General features: G+C 63.8%; 11 protein-coding genes across 11 annotated transcripts; 6 read left to right on the top strand and 5 right to left on the bottom strand.

Annotated features, from left to right (window-relative positions):
- Nucleotides 1-66: 66 nt before the first annotated feature.
- Nucleotides 67-8,065, top strand: AMSG_03310 (uncharacterized protein; the record flags this gene model as incomplete). Its single annotated transcript, XM_013904698.1, has 2 exons — nucleotides 67-210; nucleotides 359-8,065. 2 exons carry the CDS (start codon nucleotides 67-69, stop codon nucleotides 8,063-8,065), a joined length of 7,851 nt encoding a protein of 2,616 aa, XP_013760152.1.
- A 58-nt stretch (nucleotides 8,066-8,123) lies between these two features.
- Nucleotides 8,124-8,599, bottom strand: AMSG_03309 (uncharacterized protein). Its single transcript, XM_013904697.1, has 2 exons — nucleotides 8,526-8,599; nucleotides 8,124-8,391 (listed from the first exon to the last, which is right to left on the bottom strand). Exons 1-2 carry the CDS (start codon nucleotides 8,562-8,564, stop codon nucleotides 8,245-8,247), a joined length of 186 nt encoding a protein of 61 aa, XP_013760151.1. The 5' UTR covers nucleotides 8,565-8,599; the 3' UTR covers nucleotides 8,124-8,244.
- Nucleotides 8,600-8,833: 234 nt separating this feature from the next.
- AMSG_03308 (uncharacterized protein) lies at nucleotides 8,834-9,528 on the bottom strand (the record flags this gene model as incomplete). The annotated part of the gene is made up of 2 exons (XM_013904696.1): nucleotides 9,452-9,528; nucleotides 8,834-9,339 (listed from the first exon to the last, which is right to left on the bottom strand). Exons 1-2 carry the CDS (start codon nucleotides 9,522-9,524, stop codon nucleotides 8,834-8,836), a joined length of 579 nt encoding a protein of 192 aa, XP_013760150.1. The 5' UTR covers nucleotides 9,525-9,528.
- Nucleotides 9,529-9,573: 45 nt separating this feature from the next.
- On the bottom strand, nucleotides 9,574-10,103 carry AMSG_03307 (DNA-binding protein). The gene has a single exon (XM_013904695.1). The coding sequence runs from the start codon at nucleotides 10,063-10,065 to the stop codon at nucleotides 9,745-9,747; it is 321 nt and encodes a 106-aa protein (XP_013760149.1). The 5' UTR covers nucleotides 10,066-10,103; the 3' UTR covers nucleotides 9,574-9,744.
- A 185-nt stretch (nucleotides 10,104-10,288) lies between these two features.
- Nucleotides 10,289-11,312, top strand: AMSG_03306 (actin-like protein 2/3 complex subunit 4). Its single transcript, XM_013904694.1, has 3 exons — nucleotides 10,289-10,312; nucleotides 10,510-10,628; nucleotides 10,801-11,312. The coding sequence occupies exons 1-3, from the start codon at nucleotides 10,310-10,312 to the stop codon at nucleotides 11,186-11,188; spliced, it is 510 nt and encodes a 169-aa protein (XP_013760148.1). The 5' UTR covers nucleotides 10,289-10,309; the 3' UTR covers nucleotides 11,189-11,312.
- A 254-nt stretch (nucleotides 11,313-11,566) lies between these two features.
- Nucleotides 11,567-12,628, bottom strand: AMSG_03305 (heat shock factor protein 1; the record flags this gene model as incomplete). Its single annotated transcript, XM_013904693.1, has 2 exons — nucleotides 11,567-12,476; nucleotides 12,557-12,628. The coding sequence occupies 2 exons, from the start codon at nucleotides 12,626-12,628 to the stop codon at nucleotides 11,604-11,606; spliced, it is 945 nt and encodes a 314-aa protein (XP_013760147.1). The 3' UTR covers nucleotides 11,567-11,603.
- A 240-nt stretch (nucleotides 12,629-12,868) lies between these two features.
- Nucleotides 12,869-14,640, top strand: AMSG_03304 (aldehyde dehydrogenase). Its single transcript, XM_013904692.1, has 2 exons — nucleotides 12,869-12,972; nucleotides 13,142-14,640. The coding sequence occupies exons 1-2, from the start codon at nucleotides 12,886-12,888 to the stop codon at nucleotides 14,624-14,626; spliced, it is 1,572 nt and encodes a 523-aa protein (XP_013760146.1). The 5' UTR covers nucleotides 12,869-12,885; the 3' UTR covers nucleotides 14,627-14,640.
- Nucleotides 14,641-15,779: 1,139 nt separating this feature from the next.
- Nucleotides 15,780-16,884, top strand: AMSG_03303 (pairing protein 2 family protein). Its single transcript, XM_013904691.1, has 3 exons — nucleotides 15,780-15,955; nucleotides 16,058-16,089; nucleotides 16,175-16,884. The coding sequence occupies exons 1-3, from the start codon at nucleotides 15,859-15,861 to the stop codon at nucleotides 16,802-16,804; spliced, it is 759 nt and encodes a 252-aa protein (XP_013760145.1). The 5' UTR covers nucleotides 15,780-15,858; the 3' UTR covers nucleotides 16,805-16,884.
- Nucleotides 16,885-16,980: 96 nt separating this feature from the next.
- Nucleotides 16,981-18,511, top strand: AMSG_03302 (3-hydroxyisobutyryl-CoA hydrolase; the record flags this gene model as incomplete). Its single annotated transcript, XM_013904690.1, has 2 exons — nucleotides 16,981-17,265; nucleotides 17,411-18,511. The coding sequence occupies 2 exons, from the start codon at nucleotides 16,981-16,983 to the stop codon at nucleotides 18,485-18,487; spliced, it is 1,362 nt and encodes a 453-aa protein (XP_013760144.1). The 3' UTR covers nucleotides 18,488-18,511.
- A 24-nt stretch (nucleotides 18,512-18,535) lies between these two features.
- On the bottom strand, nucleotides 18,536-19,311 carry AMSG_03301 (uncharacterized protein). Its single transcript, XM_013904689.1, has 2 exons — nucleotides 19,169-19,311; nucleotides 18,536-19,028 (listed from the first exon to the last, which is right to left on the bottom strand). The coding sequence occupies exons 1-2, from the start codon at nucleotides 19,286-19,288 to the stop codon at nucleotides 18,603-18,605; spliced, it is 546 nt and encodes a 181-aa protein (XP_013760143.1). The 5' UTR covers nucleotides 19,289-19,311; the 3' UTR covers nucleotides 18,536-18,602.
- A 150-nt stretch (nucleotides 19,312-19,461) lies between these two features.
- AMSG_03300 (cell division control protein) lies at nucleotides 19,462-23,079 on the top strand. Its single transcript, XM_013904688.1, has 2 exons — nucleotides 19,462-19,478; nucleotides 19,737-23,079. The coding sequence occupies exon 2, from the start codon at nucleotides 19,738-19,740 to the stop codon at nucleotides 23,044-23,046; it is 3,309 nt and encodes a 1,102-aa protein (XP_013760142.1). The 5' UTR covers nucleotides 19,462-19,478; nucleotide 19,737; the 3' UTR covers nucleotides 23,047-23,079.
- The last annotated feature ends 7 nt before the right edge of the window (nucleotides 23,080-23,086 follow it).

The raw sequence follows: 23,086 nt of genomic DNA, 5'->3' as shown, positions 1-23,086 counted from the left end.
CGGCCGGCAGCCGGCGGCCGAAGAGGGGCGCCGGCCTGTCAGTCTCTGGCCACCGCTCTCGGCAACATGTTGGCACCAGTGCGTGCTCCGCAGTCGCGGATTGCCGGCTCTGGCAACGTGCGGACGGTCGGATACAACGGAGAGCTGGCGCAGAAACAGTTTGAGCTTGAGGGCCATGTCACCTTTACCGACATGGACCTGCGTGTCGAGGTAGGCAAGCCGGGGGAAGGGCAGCGGGGGAAGGGTGGTTTTCCCCAGGCTCAGTGGGGGAGGAGAGAGGGTGAAGCTGGAGAGGGATGGGCGGGGTGGGAAGACTAACAAGCGGCGGAGCGGGTTTTGCTGGGCGTGGGGAGGGCAGCTCTACAAGCGCAACCCGCTGGGAGTGGAGGAGCTGGTGTTGGGGCGTGTCGTCCGCGGCGTGAATCCGGCGATGACGGTGAGGGAGCTTTGTCACCGTGTGAACGACGAGCTTAACCACGGCTCGGCAGACTCGACACCGGAGCAGGGCTGGGGCTTGTTCATCCCGTGGGACGCGCAGGCATCGCTCATCAACACTGGTGCGGCGCCGTCGTCGTCGCTGGTCGACGTCGAGTTCAAGTCCCAGTACCTCGAGCTCCATCACGACCTGCATCGATACAACCTGACGGGTGGCATGCGGCTGCACTACAAGCAGCGGCGGCGGACGATCCGGGTCCTGGTCTTTGATGCGGTCAAGCGGGTGCTCATCGACGAGGCGTGGAACGTGCAGAAGATATCCGAAGCGGTGGCGACGGCGGCCGGCGTCCGCAACGTGGCCGAGTACTCGCTCAAGCTCCGCGACGATCCGGAGGAGCCCGAGGCCGGATGGCTCAACGTCAATCTCACGCTTCACGAGCAAAAGGTGCGACTCGACCCATGGGAAGCCAACAATGAGACGCATGTGCCGGATCCACTCATTTTCAAGCAGAAACTCTTCTTTCCGGATGGGGCACGAGGGCACGTGGATGAGGACCTGGCCGACCCGCTGCAGGCGCGGCTGCTGTACCGGCAGTACCGACAGATGGTGTCGACGCGGCAAATGCCGGTGAGCGAGGACGAGGCCGTGGCGCTCGCAGCGTGCATCTTGCAGATCGAGGAGGGCGACTACACCAAGTCCAAAGAGGCGCACGCGGCGCTTGATGGGGCGCTGGCAACCATTGTACCGCCGCCGCATACCGAGGCGAAAAAGATTGACGACGCCGTGGTCAAGGCGTACAAGGCCTTGCGCGGGATGTCTGGCGTGGCAGCGGTGCGAAAGTATGTCGAACTTGTGCGCGGCTCGCCAACCTTTGGGTGGGCGTTTTTCGAGATGCGCGAGCGGATTGTGGCTGGGCGGCGAGCGCGCAACATTCCGCGGCTGCTTGCTGTCGGAGGGAAGGGCATTGCACGAGTGGAGCCCAAGGCAATGCGGTTTCTCATTTCCAACCCGTGGGCCGACTTGACCGAGGCGTACGGCGCACAGGTCGACTCGTTGCCAGGACTCCGCATCGAGTTTGCGTCGGAGCCCTTAGCGCCGTTCCAGTGTGTGCTTGGCAAGCAAGACGAGCAGTATGTGCACGACTTGCTGCGGCTCATTCGCGAGTACTTTGCCTACTTTGCGGCGCACGTGGTGGTTGACACGGGCGAGGAGATGGCGCCGCCGGTGTGGGACGAGGTGCGGCGACCGACAGCCGCGAGTCTCATCTATCCGGCCCGGCCCAAAGGCAAGCAACGCGAGCCGGAACGCAAGCTTGTCAACATGGTGATTTCGGCGAGCGACGCGCCGCCGGCCTCGCCAGCCCAGGTCAAGTCGGCGATGCCCGGCATTGTTGCGGCAGCCAGCGCCGCGCTGCCGTCGACGGCTGATGCGCCGCTCCCGCAGCGTGCAGCTGCTGTGGATGCCGATTTCGAGGACGACGATGCGCGCGAGGCTCGGCTGCTTGCGGTGGCCGACTCGAATGATGCGCTGGTCGATGTCACCGCAGCGGTCAACATTGGGTTGGCCAACCTGGTGCTGGCTGCCGGCGGTGGCGAGCCGTCGCTGGTCGACTCGTCGCTTCTGCTTGCCGCAGCACAGTCGGTTGCTGACGCGTTGGGCGAGATGCGTGGGACGGTGGACAAGGGCGCTGAGCTGGCGTCGGATCCGATCGATGCGGCTGCCCTGGGCAATGCGTACAATACGGTCTCGTCCGGCGCGCTGACCATGCTCGGCGCGGCAGGAGCCGTGCTCGGGCCCAGCGGAACGATTGACACGCTCGCTCTCGACTCGCTGCTTGGAGCTGCCAGCAATGTCTCGGGAGCGCTCGCAGCCATGCTTGGCGCGGCAGGCGTTGGCGCACCGGCAAGCCGGGCGGGCGACTCGCTGCTCGAGCTGACGGCGAGGATGGCCAACGTCGAGGCGCCGGCGTTTGCAGTGAGCATGGACGGCAAGCACTTTTCAGAGCTGCCTGTGGTGACCACCCACAAGCTTCACGCGCAGGCGGCCAGTCTCCCAAAGGCCACGGCACGTTTTTACGCGCAGCTCCAGCTCCTGCTGCCGTCGATCAAGGTCGATGCGGCCGCGGCGAGTCTGCTGGCCCAGGCGCGAATGATGGCGACAATGGTAGAGAGTGCGACGGTGGCTGTGCCGATCGACGAGAACGAGCCGTACGCTGCCGGCTCTACGCTTCGCACCACCATGCAGGCTGTGCTGGCGGGACTTGAGGCTCTTGTCACTGTACCCATAGTTGACGACGCGGTGGCCGAGGCAGCGAGTGCTATTGACGCGTCTCTGAGCAAGATTCTGGAGCACGCCGATGAGCCTGCGACGGTGCGGGCGCTGGTGAACGGCGTAGGGATGCGGGTGGCGAGCCTGTGCGAACTCGCTTCGCTCGAGGCCGGTGCTTTTGGCATGGGCGGCTCGTACGACTCGCTGCTAGCGGCGTCGCAGGACGTGGCTGACGCTCTGGCCAAGCTCAAGGGCGCCTCGCGGGCGCTTTCTGCGACAGACGGATCGGATGAGGCGCGCGAATCGCTGGAGTGCGCAGTGGCCGGTGTCCAAGATGCGCGGGGCGCGTTTGTCGCTGAGCGAACTCAGCTAGAGGTCATGCGCGAGGTGGTTGCCCTCGTCGAGAATGTGCAGGACAAGCTGGCAGTGACTGTGGCGCGACTTACGCCTGTAAGCGCTAGCATGGAGGAAGGGCGGGCAAAGGAAAAGAGCTCACGGGCGCTGGCTGACGCGCAACGGACGACCGACTCGCTTCACCGAGCCATGCGTGTGTACGCCGCGGCGCCAGCGGAGCTAGCGTCGCAGGACAAGTTTCTCCAGGCGGCACGCAAGGCGGTGGACAAGTCACACCGGCTGGCAACCGCAGCCAAGACGAGCGAAGACGAGGGCGCGGAAGCGGCAGGCGGCGCGTTGGCCGAGTCGGTCGACGCGCTCGAGGCCGGAACGCAAAAGGCGAGCGTGGTCTGTTGGCCGATTGACCTCAACTACGCACTAGAGCTCATTCGCGGGGCGCTGCGGCGGCTGGCAGCTGAGTCGGCGGCGGCGGCGGAAGGAAAGCTGGTGCGCGGGAGCGATGTCGACGACCGCGACGCGAGCGCGCTGCAGCGGCAAGATGCGCTGGTGGCGTCGGTGAGCGCGGTGCCGCCGGTAGGCGAAGCGCTTGTCGAGTCGGCGCTGACCAAGACGGCACCGGAAATGTCACAGGTGGCCAAGGACGTGGCGGCGGAGATTGTGCACGCGTCCGACTCGGCGTCGGCGCTCGCCCAGGTGGTCGAGGCAGCCGAGGACCAGCACACACTGCTGGAGGCAGCGGTGGCGGTTTGCCACGAAGGCGCAGCGCTCATTTCCAAAGCACGCGAGGCGCGGCGGCGGCCCAACGACGCGACCCAAGAATTTATCCTGATGCATGGCAACGAGCTGCTCCGCGAAGCACTTCACAAGCTCGAGTTGGCGATGCCCGGAGCAGGCGACTGCGCATCGGGTGTGGAGGCGATGGCAGCAGCGCTGGAGAAGATCAATGCGGAGGCTGTGCCGTCGGGCCTGGACGACTTGCTTGCGGTGACACAGATGCTCGCAGGTGCGATGGAGGTGCTGTCGTCCGGAAGCAGCGGAGCGGTGCCAGACGCGATGCTGAGCGGGGTGCCAGACTCTAGCGACCTGGTGGCGCATGGCGACCCGACGCACGGCTTCAAAAACGACGTTGTGTCTGCAGGGCGGGCACTGTGCTCGGCGATGGGCAAGCTGGAGACCGCGGCGGCGAGCTCGCCGCGAGACCTTGCGCTTGTGGCGCGGCGAGTGACGTCGATCGGCCAGCTGCTGACCGAGGTCGTGACTGGGGCGGCGGCATCAGACGAGTTCAAGGCTGCCAAGGCCGACCTACTTGTCCCGCTGGAAGCGGTGATCGAAGCGGTGAGCAGCGGGCTGGCGGCGGCGGGCGAGCTCGCCAAGTCGACCGAGCCGAACCCGCGGGCCTCGGGAGTGCTGCAGAGCTCTGAGGTTCCGGCAGCAGTCAAGACGCTCAACAAGGCCATTGACTCTGTGGTCAATCCGTCCAAGTCGACGCAAGCCAAGGAGTTCAAGGCTGCTGTGAGCGCGATCCTGAAGGCCCTGCCGGGTCTGGAACCAGCCCATCTCCCACCAGCGTCGCAGTACCCGATCCACGGCCTGCAAGAGGACTTGCTTCATGCTGCAGACCTGCTCTCGCTCTCGTTGCACAAGCTGTCCGATGTTGCGGCGACGCGGCCCAACTCGGCGTCGAAGCAGGCCAAGGCGACGGCGACGCTTGCGGCGCGGTTGGTGGGCAAGGCTGCCGTGGCGGGAGCGACGGTGCAGGCGAGCGGGCGATCGGTGCAGACGAACGAGGCGGGCAGAGCCGGGAGCAAGGTCGAGACGAGCGAGTCACGCAAAGCGAGCAACACAACGGCATATGACGAGCTGCAAGACGAGCTCAAGGCTGTGATGAAGGCGCTGGCATCGTTGCTGCGAGCCAAGCCCTCGTCAAAGAAGAAGTTCAAGGGCGCGTACACAAAGGTTGTGCTTGCGGTCCGCGACCTGCTTGTGGCGGCCAAGGAGGTGTACAAGAGTTTGGCAGACGCCGAGGCCGACAAAGACGCGCTCAAGAGCCTCGGGTCGAAGATCAAGTCTGCAGCCACAAAGCTGGCCAAGGCGGCGGATGCAAACGCGAGTGCGCCAGACGACAGTAGTGTGCACAAGAAGTTCCTCTCGGCCGCCAAGTCGTTTGCATCTGCGCTCAAGACGTACGAGAGTGCAACCAAGAGCGCTGCGCTAGGGGCCGGGCTTTTGGGTGGTGGGTCTTTGGCGGGGCCAAGCGGAGCCCCAGGCGGCGATGGCGGCTCGCTTGTGGATGAGCTCCTGGGCGGGGCTGCAGCCGTGGGCAACGCTGTCAACACGCTCATTGCGGCGTCGAAGCTTGTGTCAAGCGATGTGACGTCTGCCAAGGCGCAGTCCAAGATGGACAAGAAGCTTAAGAGCGCGCTGGAGGCCCTGGGCGTGCTGCAGCAGCACGCCAGACTCATCACGCCCGGGCAGAAGGAGTGCGCTGATGGGGCCGAAGCTGCTGTGCGGGTGGCGCAGGAGCTGGGCAAGGCTGCGCTTGAGGTTGGCGTATCGCGACCCAAGGCGGGAGCGGGAAGGCAGTACGGGACCAAGGCGGCTGCGCTGAGTGGGGCGCTGAGTGGCGTGGAAGCCGGGCTGCAGGCGCTGGGCGAGGCTGCGGTGAGCTCTGCCGATGCACTCGTTCGAGCTGCCGCGGAGCTTGCGGCAGCGCTGGGTAACTTGCCGGGCAAGCTGCGCGGAGCAGCCGAGGCGGCGGCCCAGCCTGCACTGGGAGCGCGTATTCTGCGGAGTGGAGCAGGCGTCGCTGAGGCTGCCATGGTGCTGTTTGAAAGCGCAAGCGAGGCCGGCGGTGACCCCAAGCACGCGGGCCGGATAAGGCCGGTAGTGGCGCATGCACTCGAGGCTGTCCGTGCCGTGACAGCAGTGGTGAAGGCGGAAGAGGCTGCTGGCGAGGCCGGGCGAGCTGCCGAGGCGCAGGTGGAGGCTGCGCTTGCACGGCTGCGGGAGGGTGCGGCGGCGCCCGAGGCTGCGGCAGCGTCACTAGTTGACGGACTCAAGTACGGTGACTACCAAAAGGCGGTCAAGACACGGCTCCTGGAGCTTGTGCGCGGAGCGTCCGAGGTGATGGATGCTGCGCAGACGGCACCAGAGACGGTGACGAGCGCGGTGCTGGTGGTGACCGAGGCGCTGCCAGGCGTGGTTGCGGCGGTGCTGGGATGCATGGCACTGACGGGCGAGGACGAGGCACGGCAAGCGCTGCTTGCTGCCGGCGAGGCAATGGCTGCTGCGATTGCACAGTTGGCGACGGGAGCGAGCAGCGTGCTTATGGGCTCGCCTACTGGGTTGAGCGCGGTCTCCAGCGGGTCGCAGCAGCTGTCGGAGGCGCTGACGCAGGTTCTGGGAGCAGCTGCGCGCGGCGCGACCGGCAAGCGGATGCTAGAGGGCGCGGTGTCTGCCATGAGCCAGACACTCGGTGAGCTGGAGACGATCAAGTTCCTGGTGGGAGCGCAAGAGCTGCCCAATGAGGCCAACGCCGAATTTGGCGAGCTAGTGGGCTCACTCCGGAGCGCCGCGAGCGAACTCGTCGAGCTTGTCGAGTCCAGCGTCGGGGCTGAAGGGAGCATCGAGCTGAGTGCAGAAGAGCGCGGTGCGTTTGCCATGGAAGCCGCCGAGGCAGCGGCCAAGGTTGTGGAGCTTGCCGAGCTGGGAGCTGCTGCGCTTGACGAGGCTGTGGACCAGATGGCGCTGCTTAATGCTGCCGGCAACCTTGCGTGTGCGCTCAAGTCGCTGGTGGTGGAGAGCGGAGGGCTGAGTGGGCTGCAGAGTGCGGCAGCCGCGTTTGGCGGTGCTGTGGATGCGGCGGCGGCGGCGGACAAGCGGGTGCAGGCGACGATTGACCAGGTGTGCGACAAGGTGATGGCGAGTGCGGCGGCGGCTGAGGCGCTGCAGAAAAGCGGCAAGGGCGGGACGGGAACAGGCTCGTCGCCATCGCGGGCCGAGGTTAGCGCTGTGGAGAGCGCGGCCAAGGGCGTGCTGTTGTTCTCGCAGCGGCTGCTGTTTGCGGCGGGCCGAGGCAAGCATGCCTTCCTAGAGCTGGCGGAGGAGGTTCCTGCGGCGCTCGAGACGCTTGTCAAGGCGCTCAGTCGCGCACTCGGTGGCGGCGAGCGAATGGGCGTTCCCGGTGCCGATGCAGTGGCCGAGGGCGGCGCGAACCTGGGTCCCTGCCTCGTGGAGCAGCTGCAGGCGTTTGGACTCTCAGGCGATGTGATGTCGGAGGCGGCCAAGGGAGTGAGCACTGGCGTGACGACAGTGCTCACCGGTCTGGGGCGGCTCAAGTCTGTGGAGGCCGGGCTGGATCCGCTTGTTGCTTTCGAGCACGAGATGGCGCAAGTGACAGCCGACATCAACGCGATGAAGTCGTCGCTGGCAGAGCTGGCACAGCTTGCGGCGTCTGTTGCCGGGGCCAAGGCGGATGCAGCTCACGACGCGTTTGTGGCGCTTGTGATCAAGGCTTCGCAGGAGATTGTGTCTGCCGGAGTGGTGCTCGTGGAAGTGGCGATTGCGGCGCACAAGGGCGCGCAGGCTGCGGACCACGAGGACATGGTGCTTGCTGCGCGTGCTGTGGCAGCGGCGACTGGCGAGCTCGTCGCAGCGGCACGGTTCTTTATTCAGGGTGAGGCGCGAGTGGAGGCGCTGGAGCGGGCCGCCAGCAGCGTTGCCGATGCCATCCATGAGCTGGTGGAGGTTGTGTCGGGTGGCGCCGAGACCGAGGCGTTCAAGCGGCTGCGCGGAGCAGCGGCAGGGGTGGAGAGCTCGTGCAAGTCGCTCGCTGCCGCGGCGACATCGTTTGCCAAGCCAGCAGTGCGGCCGACGGCCGCATCAGGCGCCGGTGGGCCAGGCGCAGTCGGAAGCGGCGCAACCGCCGATAGTATCAAGGAGATGATCCGGCGGCGGGCCGAGATGGAGAAGCTGCAGCGGAACTTGGCCAAGCTCAAGGCGCCGTAAAGGCTGGTGAGAGAGTGGGAGGGGAAGGAAGAGGGGGAGGGGGGGGAGGAAAGATGAGCACACTCGGGCCGGTGTGTTACTTCAGTGTATGCGTGGCGTAGGCGAGCGAGGGGGTGCGGGGATGCGCAGCGCCGTGTTGCTGCCGCCTGCGAGAGGTCAGGGCGCAGTGGCGAGGGCGCTCAGTTGCCGCGCGGGTCATTGACGCGCATGTACGGGAACGGCTTCGACTTGTTGAAGCAGTTGTCCGGGTGCGAGGTGGCGTAGTAGGTGAGCATACCACCGGCAGCGCCGAGGCCGCCGGCAATGACGGCAAAGATGGGGTAAGCCTGTGGTGGAGAGGGTGGGGCGGGTGTTGGGTGAGGCGGTGCGGCAAAAACTTAGCATCCATGGGGCTTACGGCGAAGGGGAGGGGGAAGGGTAGCGGAAGGGGAGGGAGGAGATAGGGGAAGCGGGGGCGTACCTCGGGCTTGAGCCAGGCAGCACGAATCTTTCCGGACATGTTGGTTGTGTGTGTAGAGGAGTGGCGGAGGCGGAGGGGGTGCCGGGGGGGGGAGGGGGGGGGGGGAAGGAGGGGAGGGGAAGGGGACGTCTCGAGTGTTCGTGGCGTTTTAAAGGGGGGATTCGTGGCCGATGGGGAGGGGCTGGGGCTGGGGGGGCTGGGGGGGGGGGGGACAAGATAGGAAGATGGTCAGACGGTGACCGGCGTCGGAGTCGGGGTCGAAGATAGTTGGATCGGAGTTGGACTGGGGTTGGATCGAGCTGCTGCCATCAGCGGCGGCGGCGGTCGCCCTTGACGCGGTAGCCGGCTTCACGCTTCTGCTGTTCGAGAACGCCGGCCCAGGCTTGTTGCTTGGCCTTGGGCAGCGAGACGATGACGACGCGGACGTCAGGGCGAGCGTCGGCAAAGGCCTCGATCATGGCGAGGTAGTCGGGCCAGTGGCCGCCGGCGATGCCGCAGCCGATGTTGTGCGGAAAGGCAATCGAGGTGAGGTCGTCGAGGGCGGCGATGGCGGACAGACCAAGAGCAAAGTACTCTGCGCGGGCCTCACGCTGGCCCTTGCGCTTGCATGGCCCGCCGGCGTCCTGGCCCATGAGGTTGATGACGCCGCGGTTGTCAGGGCCCGGCCCGTGTCCGCGGACCTCGATCGTGCCCGGCACCGAGTACTGAGTGCCCTTGACAAACGGCCTGCGCTCTGCGTACACGTTGGCGTGCGGGAAGCGCTCGAACAGGATCTTGGCCAGGCCCAGGCCCTTGCCGGACCTGCAATTGGTCTCTGTGCAGTAAAGGAAGCGGAGAGGGGGGAGGTGAGGGCAATGGAAGGACAGCCTGAAAGGGAAGAAGGGAGGAAGGCGAAGGAGAGGGAGGGAAGGAGGGGAGGAGCGTACGATGGCAGATGTACTGGGTGTCTATGGTGAGAAGGTCGCCCTCAACGTGCTCGACACGTGACGATGCGGCCATGGAGTAGGAGAGGAGAGGGGTGGGGGTGGGTAGGCGGGGTAGGTGGGTGGGGTGGGTGGGGGCCGGGCGGTGGAGAGCCAGCTTGACGCTATCGACAATGTGTTGAAAGTACAAGTGGGCGGCGGGCGGATAGCCAATGCAAGCGGGAGGCCAGCGGCGAGCAGGCGGCAAGAAGCATTGGTAGATGGGCGTCCAAGGCGAGGACGGCGGAGAGAGCGAGTCACCAGTCGTCGTCGTCGTGGGTCCGGCGCGCAAAGGTGATTTTGGAGCGCGGAGCGGCACCCTGGGCCTCGAGCACGTCCTTGAGGCGCGAGTCGTTAACCTTGGCATCGAGCTGGCCGTTGGCGGCGAGCTGGAGGAAGTGGTCCTCGGCGGCGGCGGCGCGGGCCTCGTTGACGAGGCGGACCGTGGCCAGGCGCTCGCGCGCCTCGGGCGTCATGATGCGGACGAGCATCTGCTCGCGGCGGGCCATGGCTTCGGCCTGGGCCTCGGCTTGGGCGCGGGCCTGCTGGGCCTGCTGCTGAAAGGCGGCGTCGTCCATTACGGGTGTGTGCGGAGCAAGGAGTGCGCGAGTTGAGTGCGCAAGGGTTTGCGGAGAAGGGTCTCGCGCCGACAGCAGGGTAGGTCGCGGTCGCGCCGGCCCTCACTCGCCGCCCGCCCGTCGGCCCGCCAGCCGCCCACCGCTGGCCCCGAGCCAAGCGGGCCAGTGCTCCTACCCCGACTCGTCGGTATCGGGCGACGAATTCTGGCTCATCGCACCGACTCGACTCGCAGACTGACAGACCATGGTACGCAGGCAGCGCAGAGGGCAGGAGGGGCGGAGAAAGGCGGAGAGGGGCGGGTGTATCCAGAGGGGCTGCACCAGGTACTCACAGGAGACGTTGGACGCCGGGGGGTTGGTGTGGGGGGGTGCGGCGGTGCGCCTGGCTATTTTTTTGCCTCGCTCGCCTTCGCCTGAAACGACTTGCGACGGCCCACTCTGCAGACGTCGACGCTCAAGCCGTACCTGGACGCCGTCAAGACCACGCTCGAGGCTGCGCTCTGCCTGGACAACTTTGCGTCGCAGCGTGTGGAGCGCCACAACAAGCCTGAGATTGAGGCCAAGTACGTTGAAGGGGGGGGGGCTGGTGGGGGAAGGGGTGGGCAGAGGGGGGAGGGGGGGAGGAAGAGGGAGACGAGGGAGACGAAGGAGAAGACACGACTCACGGGTGTATGTGTGTGTGACTTGTGCGTGGCTTGTGCCTGTGGTGCGTAACAACAACGACGACAACAACAGCACGTCTGCCGAGGTTGTGCTCAACCCGCTGGTGGTGTCGCGCAACGAGAACGAGAAGGTGCTCATTGAGGCATCGATCAACTCGGTGCGGATCTCGATTTGCATCAAGCAGGCCGATGATGTGGAAGTTATTCTGTGCAAGAAGTTCATGCGGTTCCTCATGCAGCGTGCCGAGAACTTTGTGGTCCTGCGGCGCAAGGCCATCGAGGGCTACGACATCTCGTTCCTCATCACAAACTTCCACTGCGAGGACATGTACAAGCACAAGGTGGTCGACTTTATCATCCAGTTTATGGAGGACATTGACAAGGAGATCTCGGACATGCGTCTCAAGCTTAACGCCCGCGCGCGTACCTGCGCCGAGCAGTTCCTCAAGTCCTTTGTGTAATGAGGTTGCAGCCGTGTGCACTGCGCCGGCTTCCGATGCCGAGTGCGTGCGTGCAAGTCATGACCATAGCTGCTGTCACCGCACTTTGACCAGTAGAGCAGCAAATTGAACTCTCCGTCCCTTGGCTATGTGGCCGATGTGTGTTGTCTGCGTGGAGAGGCGCGGCGGGCGACCGAGGCAAACGAAGACAACGATGCGGCTCGGGCGGCGGCGACGTCGACGACCAGGCCATGGGAGAGAGTCGGCTTTCGCTTGGCGACAGACACATGGCTATGTGGCCGATGTGTGTTGTCTGCGTGGAGAGGCGCGGCGGGCGACCGAGGCAAACGAAGACAACGATGCGGCTCGGGCGGCGGCGACGTCGACGACCAGGCCATGGGAGAGAGTCGGCTTTCGCTTGGCGACAGACACATGGCTATGTGGCCGATGTGTGTTGTCTGTGTGGAGAGGCGCGGCGGGCGACCGAGGCAAACGAAGACGACGATGCGGCTCGGGCGGCGGCGACGTCGACGACCAGGCCATGGGAGAGAGTCGGCTTTCGCTTGGCAACAGGCGCATGTGGAGGGGGACTACCCGCTGTCCGTTTGCGTGCAGTTGCAAGCTGGGCCCGGAGATCCTTGTTCTCGTTCAGCAGCCGCGAGTTCTGATCCGCTAGCCGCGCGTTCTCGGCCTTGAGACGGGCGATGGTGTTTGCTGCATCGACTTCGGAGCCGCCACTGGCAAAGGACGCTATTGGGACGCCCAACTGCGGCGTCGCCATCAAGGCAGAAATATCCGGCGTCTTGAGCGAGAAGAGCGATGGGGTGAGCAGCGACGGCGAGAACATCTTGGTCTGGCCGGATGCCGGTGCCGATGGGCCAAACGACATGTACACGGGAGGCGAAGAGAACGACGAGACCGTGGCCCCGCTCAGCAGCGACACCGGCGCCGGCGGTGCGGCAGTCTCCAGGTCCGGGGGAGGCCAGACGCGACGGATGACGCCGACGGCCGGAGCCAGTGGCAAACACTGAGCCGTCTCCTTGCTCTTGCTCTTGCTCTTGCTCTTACTCTTTGACGGCGCAGTCTTGCGCTTGATGCCTTCGATGAGGGCGGGATGGTCACGGAGGAAGAGCGGGTGGGCAAAGGTGTTGTACAGCGGGTCGTCGCGGCGCTCAAAGTCGTACATGTGCAGCTGGCGGACAAACGAGGTGTACTTGGAGTGCGAGAAGAAGCGCGGGATGACTTCCTTGGCGAGCGCGTTCTTGTCATAGATGGTAAACGCTGTACCGTCGCTTGACCATTGGATGTGCTGCGGCGGGGATGGCTCATGTGAGGAGGAGGGGAAGATAAAGGCGAGGGGAGGGGGGCGGGGCACGGTGAGCTGCCTACCTGGTTGCTATCATTGACCATGTTCCACACTGCCTCGACAAACCGCGGCGTGCGGCCGCGTACAGACGCCATGAAGACGGGAAAGGGGAGAGGGAAGGGGACGAGGCCGCTTCTTCCGGGATGCGGCGTGCAGGCACTGCAGGAGGGAAGAGGAGCGTGGTAAGGCCAGTGGAAGTTTGGCGGGGTGGACGTGCGTTTGCTGCGGATCGATCGACAGCGACGGCTGTCTGCAGCAGCTGCAGCCGAGCAGGCGGTGGCAGCAGGGGCAGCGGCGGCAACGGCTGGACGAGAACTACCAGTGCCCCCGCCACACTTGACCACAACACACCATGGACACGTCGACCGTTCCGCTCTACGATCCCTCGACCATGGAGCCGCTCGGCCCGGGCTCGCTGCCGTCGACGACACAGGAAGGGGTAGGTCGGCAGCCGCGGTGGTGAGGTGGCATCCACGGGCTGTGGCGGGCGCTGCGGCAAAGACGGGAGGCGGGCAGGTCGGGGAGGTGGAGAGGACTGCGGGAGGAGCAGGGAGAGGCACGACTGACGGCGAGCGTATGCGGGGTGCGGTGGGGGCGGGGGGACGCAGATTCTGGAGGCTGTGTCCAAGGCACGGGCTGCGCAGGTGGCCTGGGGCAAGTCGTCGTTTGCGACGCGCAACCGTGTGCTCAAGCGGATGCAGCAGTTCATTGTGGAGCACCAGACGGAGATCTGCGAGCTGTCGATGCTAGACTCGGGCAAAACGATGATGGACGCGCACTACGGCGAGCTCTTCCCTGTGCTGGAGAAGATCCGGTTCCTCGCGGAGCACGGCGAAGCGACGCTGGCGACCGAGTCGCGGCCTGTGGGCTCGCTCCTCCAAAAGGTGGCACAGGTTGAGTACTCCCCGCTGGGGGTGTGCGGCATCATTGCGCCATTCAACTGGCCGTTTCACAACATCATGTGCCCGCTGCTTCCGGTCCTCTACGCCGGCAACGGAGCAGTGATCAAGGTCTCCGAGTGGACCTCGTACTCAACCGAGTACTACGCGGCCATGGTGCGCGATGCCCTCGAGGCCGAGGGCTTCTCGGGCGACCTTGTGCAGTTTGTCCTCGGATGGGGCGACGTTGGCGCCGGCCTGGTCACGTCGGGAGTCGACAAGATCTTCTTCACTGGCTCGCCACAGAACGGACGCAAGGTGATGGCGGCGGCGTCGGAGACGCTCACGCCTGTGGTGCTCGAGCTCGGCGGCAAGGATCCGATGATTGTGACGGACGATGCCGACTTTGAGCATGCGGTCTCGCAAGCCATGCTTGGCGTCTTTACCTCTTGCGGGCAGATGTGCGTGGGCGCGGAGCGGATCTTTGTCCACGCCTCGATCCACGACAAGTTTGTCAACGCGGTGGTGGACAAGCTCAAGCGGTCGTCGCAGGGCCCGCCCATCGAGGGCTGCCACGATATTGGCTCGACTACCATGCCGCGGCAGCTCGACATCATCGAGGATCTGGTCAACGACGCCCTCGCCCGTGGTGCAACCGCCGTTGTCGGTGGCAAGCGCAACACCAAGTACAAGGGCCAGTTCTGGGAGCCGACCGTTCTCATCAACGTCACCCCCGACATGCGCATCATGCAGGAGGAGCACTTTGGCCCTGTCATGGTCATCATGGCGTGGCAGACCGACGACGAGGTCATCGCCCTCGCCAACGACTGCCCGTACGGTCTCGGCGCCTCGGTTTTCTCGTCCGACCCCAAGCGCGCCCGCAAGCTCGCCGACGCTATCGTCTCGGGCATGGTCGCCATCAACGACTACGGCATCACATACGTCTGCCAGTCGTTGCCATTTGGCGGGACCAAGATCTCGGGCGTCGGCCGCATCAATGGTCCCGAGGGCCTTAAGGCCTGCGCCCACGTCAAGGCTGTTCTCGAGGACCGCTTCCCGTTCTCCATCAAGCTCCCTGCCGTCTGGCAGTACCCGGTCAACCAGAACGACGGTGTGGCCTTTGCCCAGAACGTCATCCGCATGATGTACGGTGACGGCGCCTTTGACAAGGCCAAGGCGGCCATCTCTATGGTTCCGATGCTTTCCAAGCTGTAAAAGTCCGAGTTGCGTGAGCGGTGGGAATGATTGGCGCTGTTCATGGCTCTCGCCTGGGTAGCGTTTCACGCATTTGCTCGCGATCTGACGCGTTGGCAAGCAAGCCACTCTCACGACGATGTACACTACTTGATGCCGTACGTGACTATTACAAGGACAACCTCGTAGCCGTTGTTCGCCGCCCGTAGAAGGCGATCTCTGTGAGCGACTGTTGCGAGAGCTAAGTGGCCCCTTACCAATTCAAAACTATATACTTATATAAACTTATTTACATAAAAACATGAATATATTTTTGATGTCAAAAAAATACAAATTGTAGTCCGTATTGTGCGGTGGGAGTGATTGGCGCTGTTCATGGCTCTCGCCTGGGTAGCGTTTCACGCATTTGCTCGCGATCTGACGCGTTGGCAAGCAAGCCACTCTCACGACGATGTACACTACTTGATGCCGTACGTGACTATTACAAGGACAACCTCGTAGCCGTTGTTCGCTGCCCGTAGAAGGCGATCTCTGTGAGCGACTGTTGCGAGAGCTAAGTGACCCCTTACCAATTCAAAACTATATACTTATATAAACTTATTTACATAAAAACATGAATATATTTTTGATGTCAAAAAAATACAAATTGTAGTCCGTATTGTCGTAAGTATTATATAAATGTATTATTTTTGACAGTTGAGGACTGATTTTTGAGGCTTTTATATGTATAGGATTGTCACCCAGTCACCTCTGGGGACCGAAGCCATCGCATGAATATATTTTTGATGTCAAAAAAATACAAATTGTAGTCCGTATTGTCGTAAGTATTATATAAATGTATTATTTTTGACATTTGAGGACTGATTTTTGAGGCTTTTATATGTATAGGATAGTCACCCAGTCACCTATCTGGACTGAACAAAGTGGCGAGACGTGGAATCAGTGGTAGCAAGCTTTCCAACCCTAGCCTACAATAATAGTGCACAGCAATATCTATCTGTGGTTGTGGCTGGCTAGCTTTGGCTACCCTTTCATCGCAAGACAAGCTACAGAATCCGATTTTGATCATCGATGCAATGACCTGTGCGTCTCGTGCGGCTCGCCGCTACAAGTCGTAAGCTATGCTAACGTCCGGTCATCATCGACTCGTCACCTCACACCTCACCACCGACCACTCGACTCTCTTCTCCTCCCACCCCCACCCCCCCTAAACACACACACACACACACACACACACACACACACCAATCGACATGGCCAAGTCTTCCAAGCCCTCCAAGTCCTCCAAGTCCAAGTCCTCCAGGTCCAAGTCCTCCAGGTCCTCCAAGGCCAAGGGTGACGAGGGCCAGCGTACGTCGTGCCCGAAAAAGGTCGTGTTTCTTGCTCCCCCTCCCCCCCCCCCCCCCCCCCCTTCCCGTTGCATACTCACCGTCCACACGCACCACCACACAGTCCGGAAGGCCATGATTGAGTACTTTACACGGGTAAGTTTGGTGTTGCATGAGAGCGAGCGAGTGTGTGTGTGTGTGCAAGCGGGGAGCAAGACGAGAGCGACTCACGCCCCACCAGGAGAATCGGCCGTTCAACAACACCAACCTGGTGGACGGCCTCGCCGGCATGTTCACCCGCACAGCTGTTGTCAAGATGATGGACGTTCTCGCAGACGAAGGCGTGTTGACCAAGAAGATGTACAAGAAGCAGAAGATCTATGTCATCTCGCAGGACAATCTGCCTCAGCTGTCCGAGGAGGAGCTCGCCGAGGTCGACGCCAGCATCGCGGAACTCCAGGCCGAGGTGGAGGATCTCGACTCAGCCCTGGTCAACCTCGCCGGACGTAACAAGGCACTCGAAGCGATGCCGACCAACGAGGCGCTCCAAGCTGAGCTCAGTGCGCTCCGCGAAGAGTATGCGAGCAAGTCGGCCAAGCTCGAGAAGCTCGAGCTGTCGGACCGAGAGATGCTCTCGCGAGACGACCTCAACAAGCTGGCAAACGTCTACGCCGAGGCGCACAAGACATGGAAGAAGCGCAAGCGCATCATCAAGGACTGTGTCGACCTGCTCGCTGAGAACTCGGGCAAGAAGCCCGCAGCGCTGCTGGAGCTGATGGGCGTCGAGACCGATGAGGAGGTCGGCGTCGACATCAAGGCTATGCCCGTCCCCGAACCGCCCAAGAAGAAGCGCAAGCTTCTTGGCCGCTAGCTGCCTGCGTTGTCCGCAGCATGGCCGCCGCGCCGCAGTGCTCCAGCGCAAAGCATCCGTAAATGACACAGCTTTCCTCCGCATCGGCCGGAAAAGCTCGGCTCGCTCGAGCTGCCGCTGCTTGCACCGGCATCTCTCGCCCGCCGACGAACACTCGACGCTGCACCCTACTAGCCATGCTCACGCGCGTTCTAGCAGCAACACAGGCCGGGAGCCTGCGGCTCGCGGCACGAGTGTGCGGGCCAGCGGCAGGGGCCGGCGTCGCCGCATCCATGGCGACGTACCGCAAGCGTATCGGCTCGCGCCCGCTGCGGTCGCGGCTGGAGGCCGTCGGCGGCACGGCCAGCGACGCTGCCCTTGGCCTCCGCGCCAACAACAACCTGCGCCTGGTGACGCTTGACACCGAGGCCAAGGCCTCGCTCTCGAGCAACCTTCTCGCGGAGCTGCAGGAGCACTATGCGGTACGAAGCTAGCGGGAGAAGATTGCAGGAAGGGGAGGGAAGAGGCGAAGGGCAGGATGGGTGCTGACTCACGGCACCGGGTGCGACATGCTGGGGCGATGTGGTGCAATGCGGCGGGCAATGCCGACGTGGGGGTGGAGGACAGCGGTGGTCGATTGACCCCAACGTGGCGGCGGTGGTGCTTCAGGCTTCACCCAAGACCAACAAGGTCTTCTCGGCCGGCTTTGATCTCGAGGCGCTCGCCGGCGACAAGGCGGCCGCATACCTCGCCGAGTACTTTAAGCTTGCCGAGCTTGTCAGCGCGCGGTTTGAGAACCACCACATTGCGCTCATCGATGGTCATGCGGCGCTGGGTACGTTTGGCGTCTCGGCCGCAGGGCGGTGGTCGGTGGCGACCGAGGCTGCGTCATTGGCGGTCGACGAGGTCCGAGCCGGTTTGCCAGTCACCGGAGGCGCGTCGTACGTGCTCGCGCGGATGCCGTTTGGCATGGGCGCGTACATGGGCCTCACCGGACGGCGGCTCAACGGCCGGTCACTCCTTCACGCTGGTCTTGCCACCCACTACCTGGGCTCGGACAAGCTGCCTGCGCTGCTTGATGAGCTTGCTACGCTCACGACCGACGCCGCGTCGTATGAGCGCATCAACGACGTCCTCACATTTTTCATCGACAACCTCGAAGGCAACGCAGCATGGCTCGAGCTCGAAAAGTCGCCTGAAGGCCTGGCTCACCGCCGCGCCGCCCTCGACAAGACCCTGTCCGGGCGCGATGGCGGTGAGCCGTCGGGCGCGCTGGAGTGGACCTTTGGCGAGGCGCCGTCCATGGAGATGTTGGTTGAGCGGCTGTCGGTCCTCAACTCGCCGTGGGGCGCCCGCATGCTGGCATCTCTCGCCTTTTGCTCGCCGCTGGCGCTCAAGGTCTCGTTCGAGCTCATCCGCTCTGCCGCTGATAAGACGCTGCACGAGGCCATGCGCGACGAGTACCGCGCCGCCGTTCGCCTTATCAAGTCACCGGACTTTGCCGTCGGCCGCGAGTCGTACGCTCGCGTTGCTGCCCTCGGCTCGCTCAACCCGGCCTCGGGCTCCGTTCCCGCCAAGCTGGAGCCGCCGTCGTGGCCATCGGGCTCGGTCGCCGACGTTGCCGACGCCGACGTTACCGCCATCATCAACACGCCGCTCTCGCGCGGCGCTGACGGCGCCAGCGACCTTGTTTTCAAGGCGTAGTAATAGACCCTGCAGCCAACTCTCGCTGCCATGTCTTGCGCATAGATGTATGTGAGTGTGTGAGTGTGTTTGCTGACTTCTAGGCAGAGAATGCCGGTTGTGCGGGCGAGCGGCGCTACACTGCGTTGCGCTGGTTGGCATCCGCGTTGGGATCCTCCAGGACCACGGTAGTATTCTTGGCATCACGCTTAGCCTGGCCGACCAGCGCCCGCTCGGTGGCGTTGGTCAAGTTGAGCTGCTCGATCTTGCGGCGACGCGCATCCTCCATGCAGCACGTCCCGAGCAGAAAGTAGATGGTGCCAAAGCCCATGAGGGTCCAGCCGGCAATCTGGCGGATGAGGTCGATGGTATCCGAGATCTTGTCCGAGCAGGCGGCGAGTGTGAGGACGGCGAGGAAAATGAGCGATAGCCCGCGCCCGAGCCAGCCGCGGAGAAAGGCGAGGTAGACGTAGAGCGGCTCCGGGTCGAACTCGCCGTACATGTGCAGCGCACAGAAGAGTAGCGTGTATATGCGGAGCACAATGCGCGCCACGTCGTCAGCCTGGCACACCCCCACACACTACGTGAGTCTTGTGCCCCCTCTCCCGCGGCACCGCGCTGCCGGCCATGCCGCCTCCGGCTGCAGGCCACGCGCTGCGTGCCTTTCCCCCCGCTCCGCCGCCGCTCGGGCGTCCTGCGTACCTTGTTGACTGCAAATGAGTCAATGAGAATGAGGACTGTGGCCACCGCCACAAATATGAGAGCGACGACCACAAAGAACCGCATGATATTGTACGTGATGAGCGCACATGACCTGGCCATGGCAAACGGTCTGCCGCGTGGAGTGTCGCTGCCGCCGTCGGCCCGAACCCACCAAGCCAGCCGGCGAGCTGGCGTTTGCAGGCTCCGGAGGCACGCGCCCCGGCGATTTGGTGCAGCGACGGAGCGTTGCGGATTTGCCACGCCACGTTCGGGCAACCCTGACCACTTTTCTCGCTTCTGCACATCCTGGGTACGTTGCTTCGAGGACACATGAACCAGCCAGAGAGCGACGACGTGGGCTACTCGGCGGAAAGGTGTGTGACCGTTGCTCGAGACTGCCACATGGTGCAGTCTATGTTGTGGTGCGGCGGCCGCTGTGGTGGTGGAGGCGGAGGCGGGGCGGAAGGTGCGACCGACCGGAACGCATGCCCGCGTCGTCCCCCCTCTTGCCTTCCATGTGCGCAGCTGATAGTTTGCATCCTCACTCACTCGGGACAACCTTGCACAGCATGTCTACGCCCCCTCGCGGTGCGCGACCGCCACCCAAGCCGGTGCGAAAGCAATCTGTGGTCCTAACACGGATACCTGTGCCGGGTGCTGTTTCGCCACCGTCACGATCGATCTCCGCTGCACACTCGCCCAGCTCGCACTCGCCCAGCCCAAACTCTGGTGCTGCTCCTCCTGCCGAGCCTGCTGCTCCTGCTGCCGAGCCTGCTGCTCCTGCTGTCGAGCCTGCTGCTCCTGCTGCCGAGCCTGCTGCTCCTGTTGCCGAGCCTGCTGCTCCTGCTGCCGAGCCTGCTGCTCCTGCTGCCGAGCCTGCTGCTCCTGCTGCCGAGCCTGCTGCTCCTGCTGCCGAGCCTGCTGCTCCTGCTGCCGAGCCTGCTGCTCCTCCTGCCGAGCCTGCTGCTCCTGCTGCCGAGCCTGCTGCTCCTGCTGCCGAGCCTGCTGCTCCTGTTGCCGAGCCTGCTGCTCCTGCTGCCGAGCCTGCTGCTCCTGCTGCCGAGCCTGCTGCTCCTGCTGCCGAGCCTGCTGCTCCTGCTGCCGAGCCTGCTGCTCCTCCTGCCGAGCCTGCTGCTCCTGCTGCCGAGCCTGCTGCTCCTGCTGCCGAGCCTGCTGCTCCTGCTGCCGAGCCTGCTGCTCCTCCTGCCGAGTCAGCTCCGCCACCAGAGCCGGCTTCCGACCCCTTCGCAGAGCCGGCTCCCACTACCGATCCCTTGGCCGAGCCTTCCACCAAACCGCAAGATCGCCTGCTGCAGAACCGCATGACCCGCTCCAGCTCGTTTGGATTCCTCGTGCCAGGCGTGACGCCCAAGGCTGCCGAGCCAGAGGGTGAGGACACCAGCATCGCCATTGAGCCGACATCGGTCTTTGCCGACGACGAGTTTGGCTTTACTGCCGCGCCATCATCCCCGCGGGAAGCCGAGACCGACTCTGCTGCCATTGTCGGGCCTGACGCCGACGGCGGGACGCCCGACACGACTGCCGGTGAGCTGACCTCGGAGCCGACAGAGCCCACCGAGGCCTCGGTCGTCGCGGCCTTTCTTGACGACGACTTTGGCTTTGGCTCGCCAGGAGCAGGCTCGTCCATCGCCAACACGCCGTCGACGCCGCCGCACGTCTCGATCGTGTCAATGCCCAACTCGTTCGATGACGAGTCAAGCATCGCCGCCGCCGCCGCCGCAGACTCGGACTCAACCGATCGTGACGGTACCATTGGCGGCGACGGCGCACTTGCAGAAGACGAATGCATGCACGGCGGGCTCTCTCAGGCTGCAAACAATGCAGATGTTGCAGACGACCCAGACAACCCAGACGCCAGCTTTGACTCTGATAGCTCAGACGAGCCTGGTCCAGGAACCCGCTCTCCACTCCCGCGGTTTGGCGACAAACGCCACACCATGCGCCCGGTCTCCACCGCAGGCTCACTTGCCCTGCCGGGTTTTCTCGCCGCGCCAGGCTCACGCGGCACGTACACGCCTGGCGCAACGTCGGCCACCCCGCCGGCTCCACTGCCCGCCGGCTTTGATCTTGTCTCGGCCATCCTCGATCCGTCGTACTCGCTCCGCATGGATCTCGACACTGACGACGCCACAGAGTCGAACCTCGAACTCACCGAGAACAACGACAGAGAGTCGGGCAATGACGACACAGGCTCTGACGGCGGCGACCTCGACGGCGGCGCAAGCTCCAACTCGGACCCCAATGAGCTCACTGTAGAGCTCACCGACGCTTACCCCGAGGCGCCCAAGGCCGTGACTGCTGCCAAGGCCCCCTCGTCCGCAGCATCGTCGCCGGAGTCTGCGCCCGCAGCCTCGCCGCGCAAGCCCAAGCCCCGCCGTTCCCGCGCCCTCCCCTCGGTTCCGCTCACCCCTGAGCAGATCAAGGCCAAGCTCGCCGCAAAGGGCATCTTCACCGCCGAAGTCGCCCGCAGACGCACACTGCCGTGCGACATGGTCAAGACCTCCTTCGCCCGCCCAGCAGATCTCACCCTCGACACCCTTCCGCCGCCACCGCCCTCAGTCCCGCATCGCATCGAGGACCGCTTCGCTCTCGCCGCAGAAACCGAGGAAATGGTCGTCATCTCGCAGCCGGGCTCCAACCGCATGCTCGTCAAGGCCGCCACACTCACCCGCCTTGTGGAGCACCTCACTAACGAGAAGTTCCCGGACCCCGACTATGTCCTCACCTTCCTCCTCACCTACCGCTCCTTCACACGTCCCATCGACCTCCTCGAGCTTCTTATCCAGCGCTTCGACATGGCCACTCCGCTCACCTACTCGGACGACGACTTTCGTCGGTTCAACAAGGAGAAGCAGACCGTCATCCGCCTCCGCGTCTTCAACGTCCTCAAGACCTGGGTCGACAAGCACTCGTACGACTTTATCGATGCCGACGACGATCTCATCACCAAGCTCCACGACTTTCTGGACACTACCATGCCCAAGTCCGGCATGGCCCGCGCCGCCCAGCAAATCCGCGCTCTCCTCGAGAAGCGCTATCAGGGCCGCGACGAGATCGAGAAGATGATGCACGAGGCTCCGCCGCGCGTTGAAATCCCGCCTGGCCTCGACCCCTCCATCGAGCCCTTTACCCGCCTCTCCGCCTGCGAGCTCGCCCGCCAAATCACCCTCATCGAGCACACCATGTACTGCTCTATCCGCCCCTGGGAGTGCCTCAACCAGGCCTGGACCGAAAAGGGTGAGAACAACATCCGCAAGCTCATCAGCCACTTCAACGACACCTCTCAGTGGGTCTGCATGCGCATCCTCGGCGCAGAGTCGCTCCGCGAGCGCAAGTCCGTCCTCACGCACTTTATTCACATCGCCGCAGAGCTCCGCAAGCTCAACAACTTTAACGCCGTCATGGAGCTCGTCGCAGGCATGCAATTCTCGCCTATCTTCCGCCTCAAGCACACTTGGAACGCCCTCTCTTCCAAGACTCGCTCCACCTACGAGTCCCTCTGCGCTCTTGTCGACCGCTCCAAGAACTACAAGAATCACCGCGCCGTCATGCGCACAATCCACCCGCCCTGCATCCCTTACCTCGGCATCACCCTCACTGACCTCACCTTTATTGAGGACGGTAACTCCAACATGACCGCGGACGGCCTCATCAACTTTGACAAGCGAAACAAGATCTCCCGCGAAATCAGAACCATCCAGCAGTTCCAGAACACCCCGTATTGTCTCACAGAGCTGCCCGTCGTCCGCGACTGGCTCTACCACGTCTTCTCGCAGCCGTACGACGAGAACGACGCCTACGCCATCTCCCAGCGCCTCGAGCCCAAGCACGCCTCGGTCAAGGAAATCACCCAATAGACACACGTGAACACAACCTGTCCCTCTCCCCCCCCCCTAC

This window comes from Thecamonas trahens, assembly GCF_000142905.1.
Source record: "Thecamonas trahens ATCC 50062 unplaced genomic scaffold supercont1.12, whole genome shotgun sequence".
Classification (NCBI taxonomy): domain Eukaryota; order Apusomonadida; family Apusomonadidae; genus Thecamonas; species Thecamonas trahens.
Note: the sequence above shows the minus strand (reverse complement) of the source record. Positions and strands in the feature narration are given on the sequence as shown.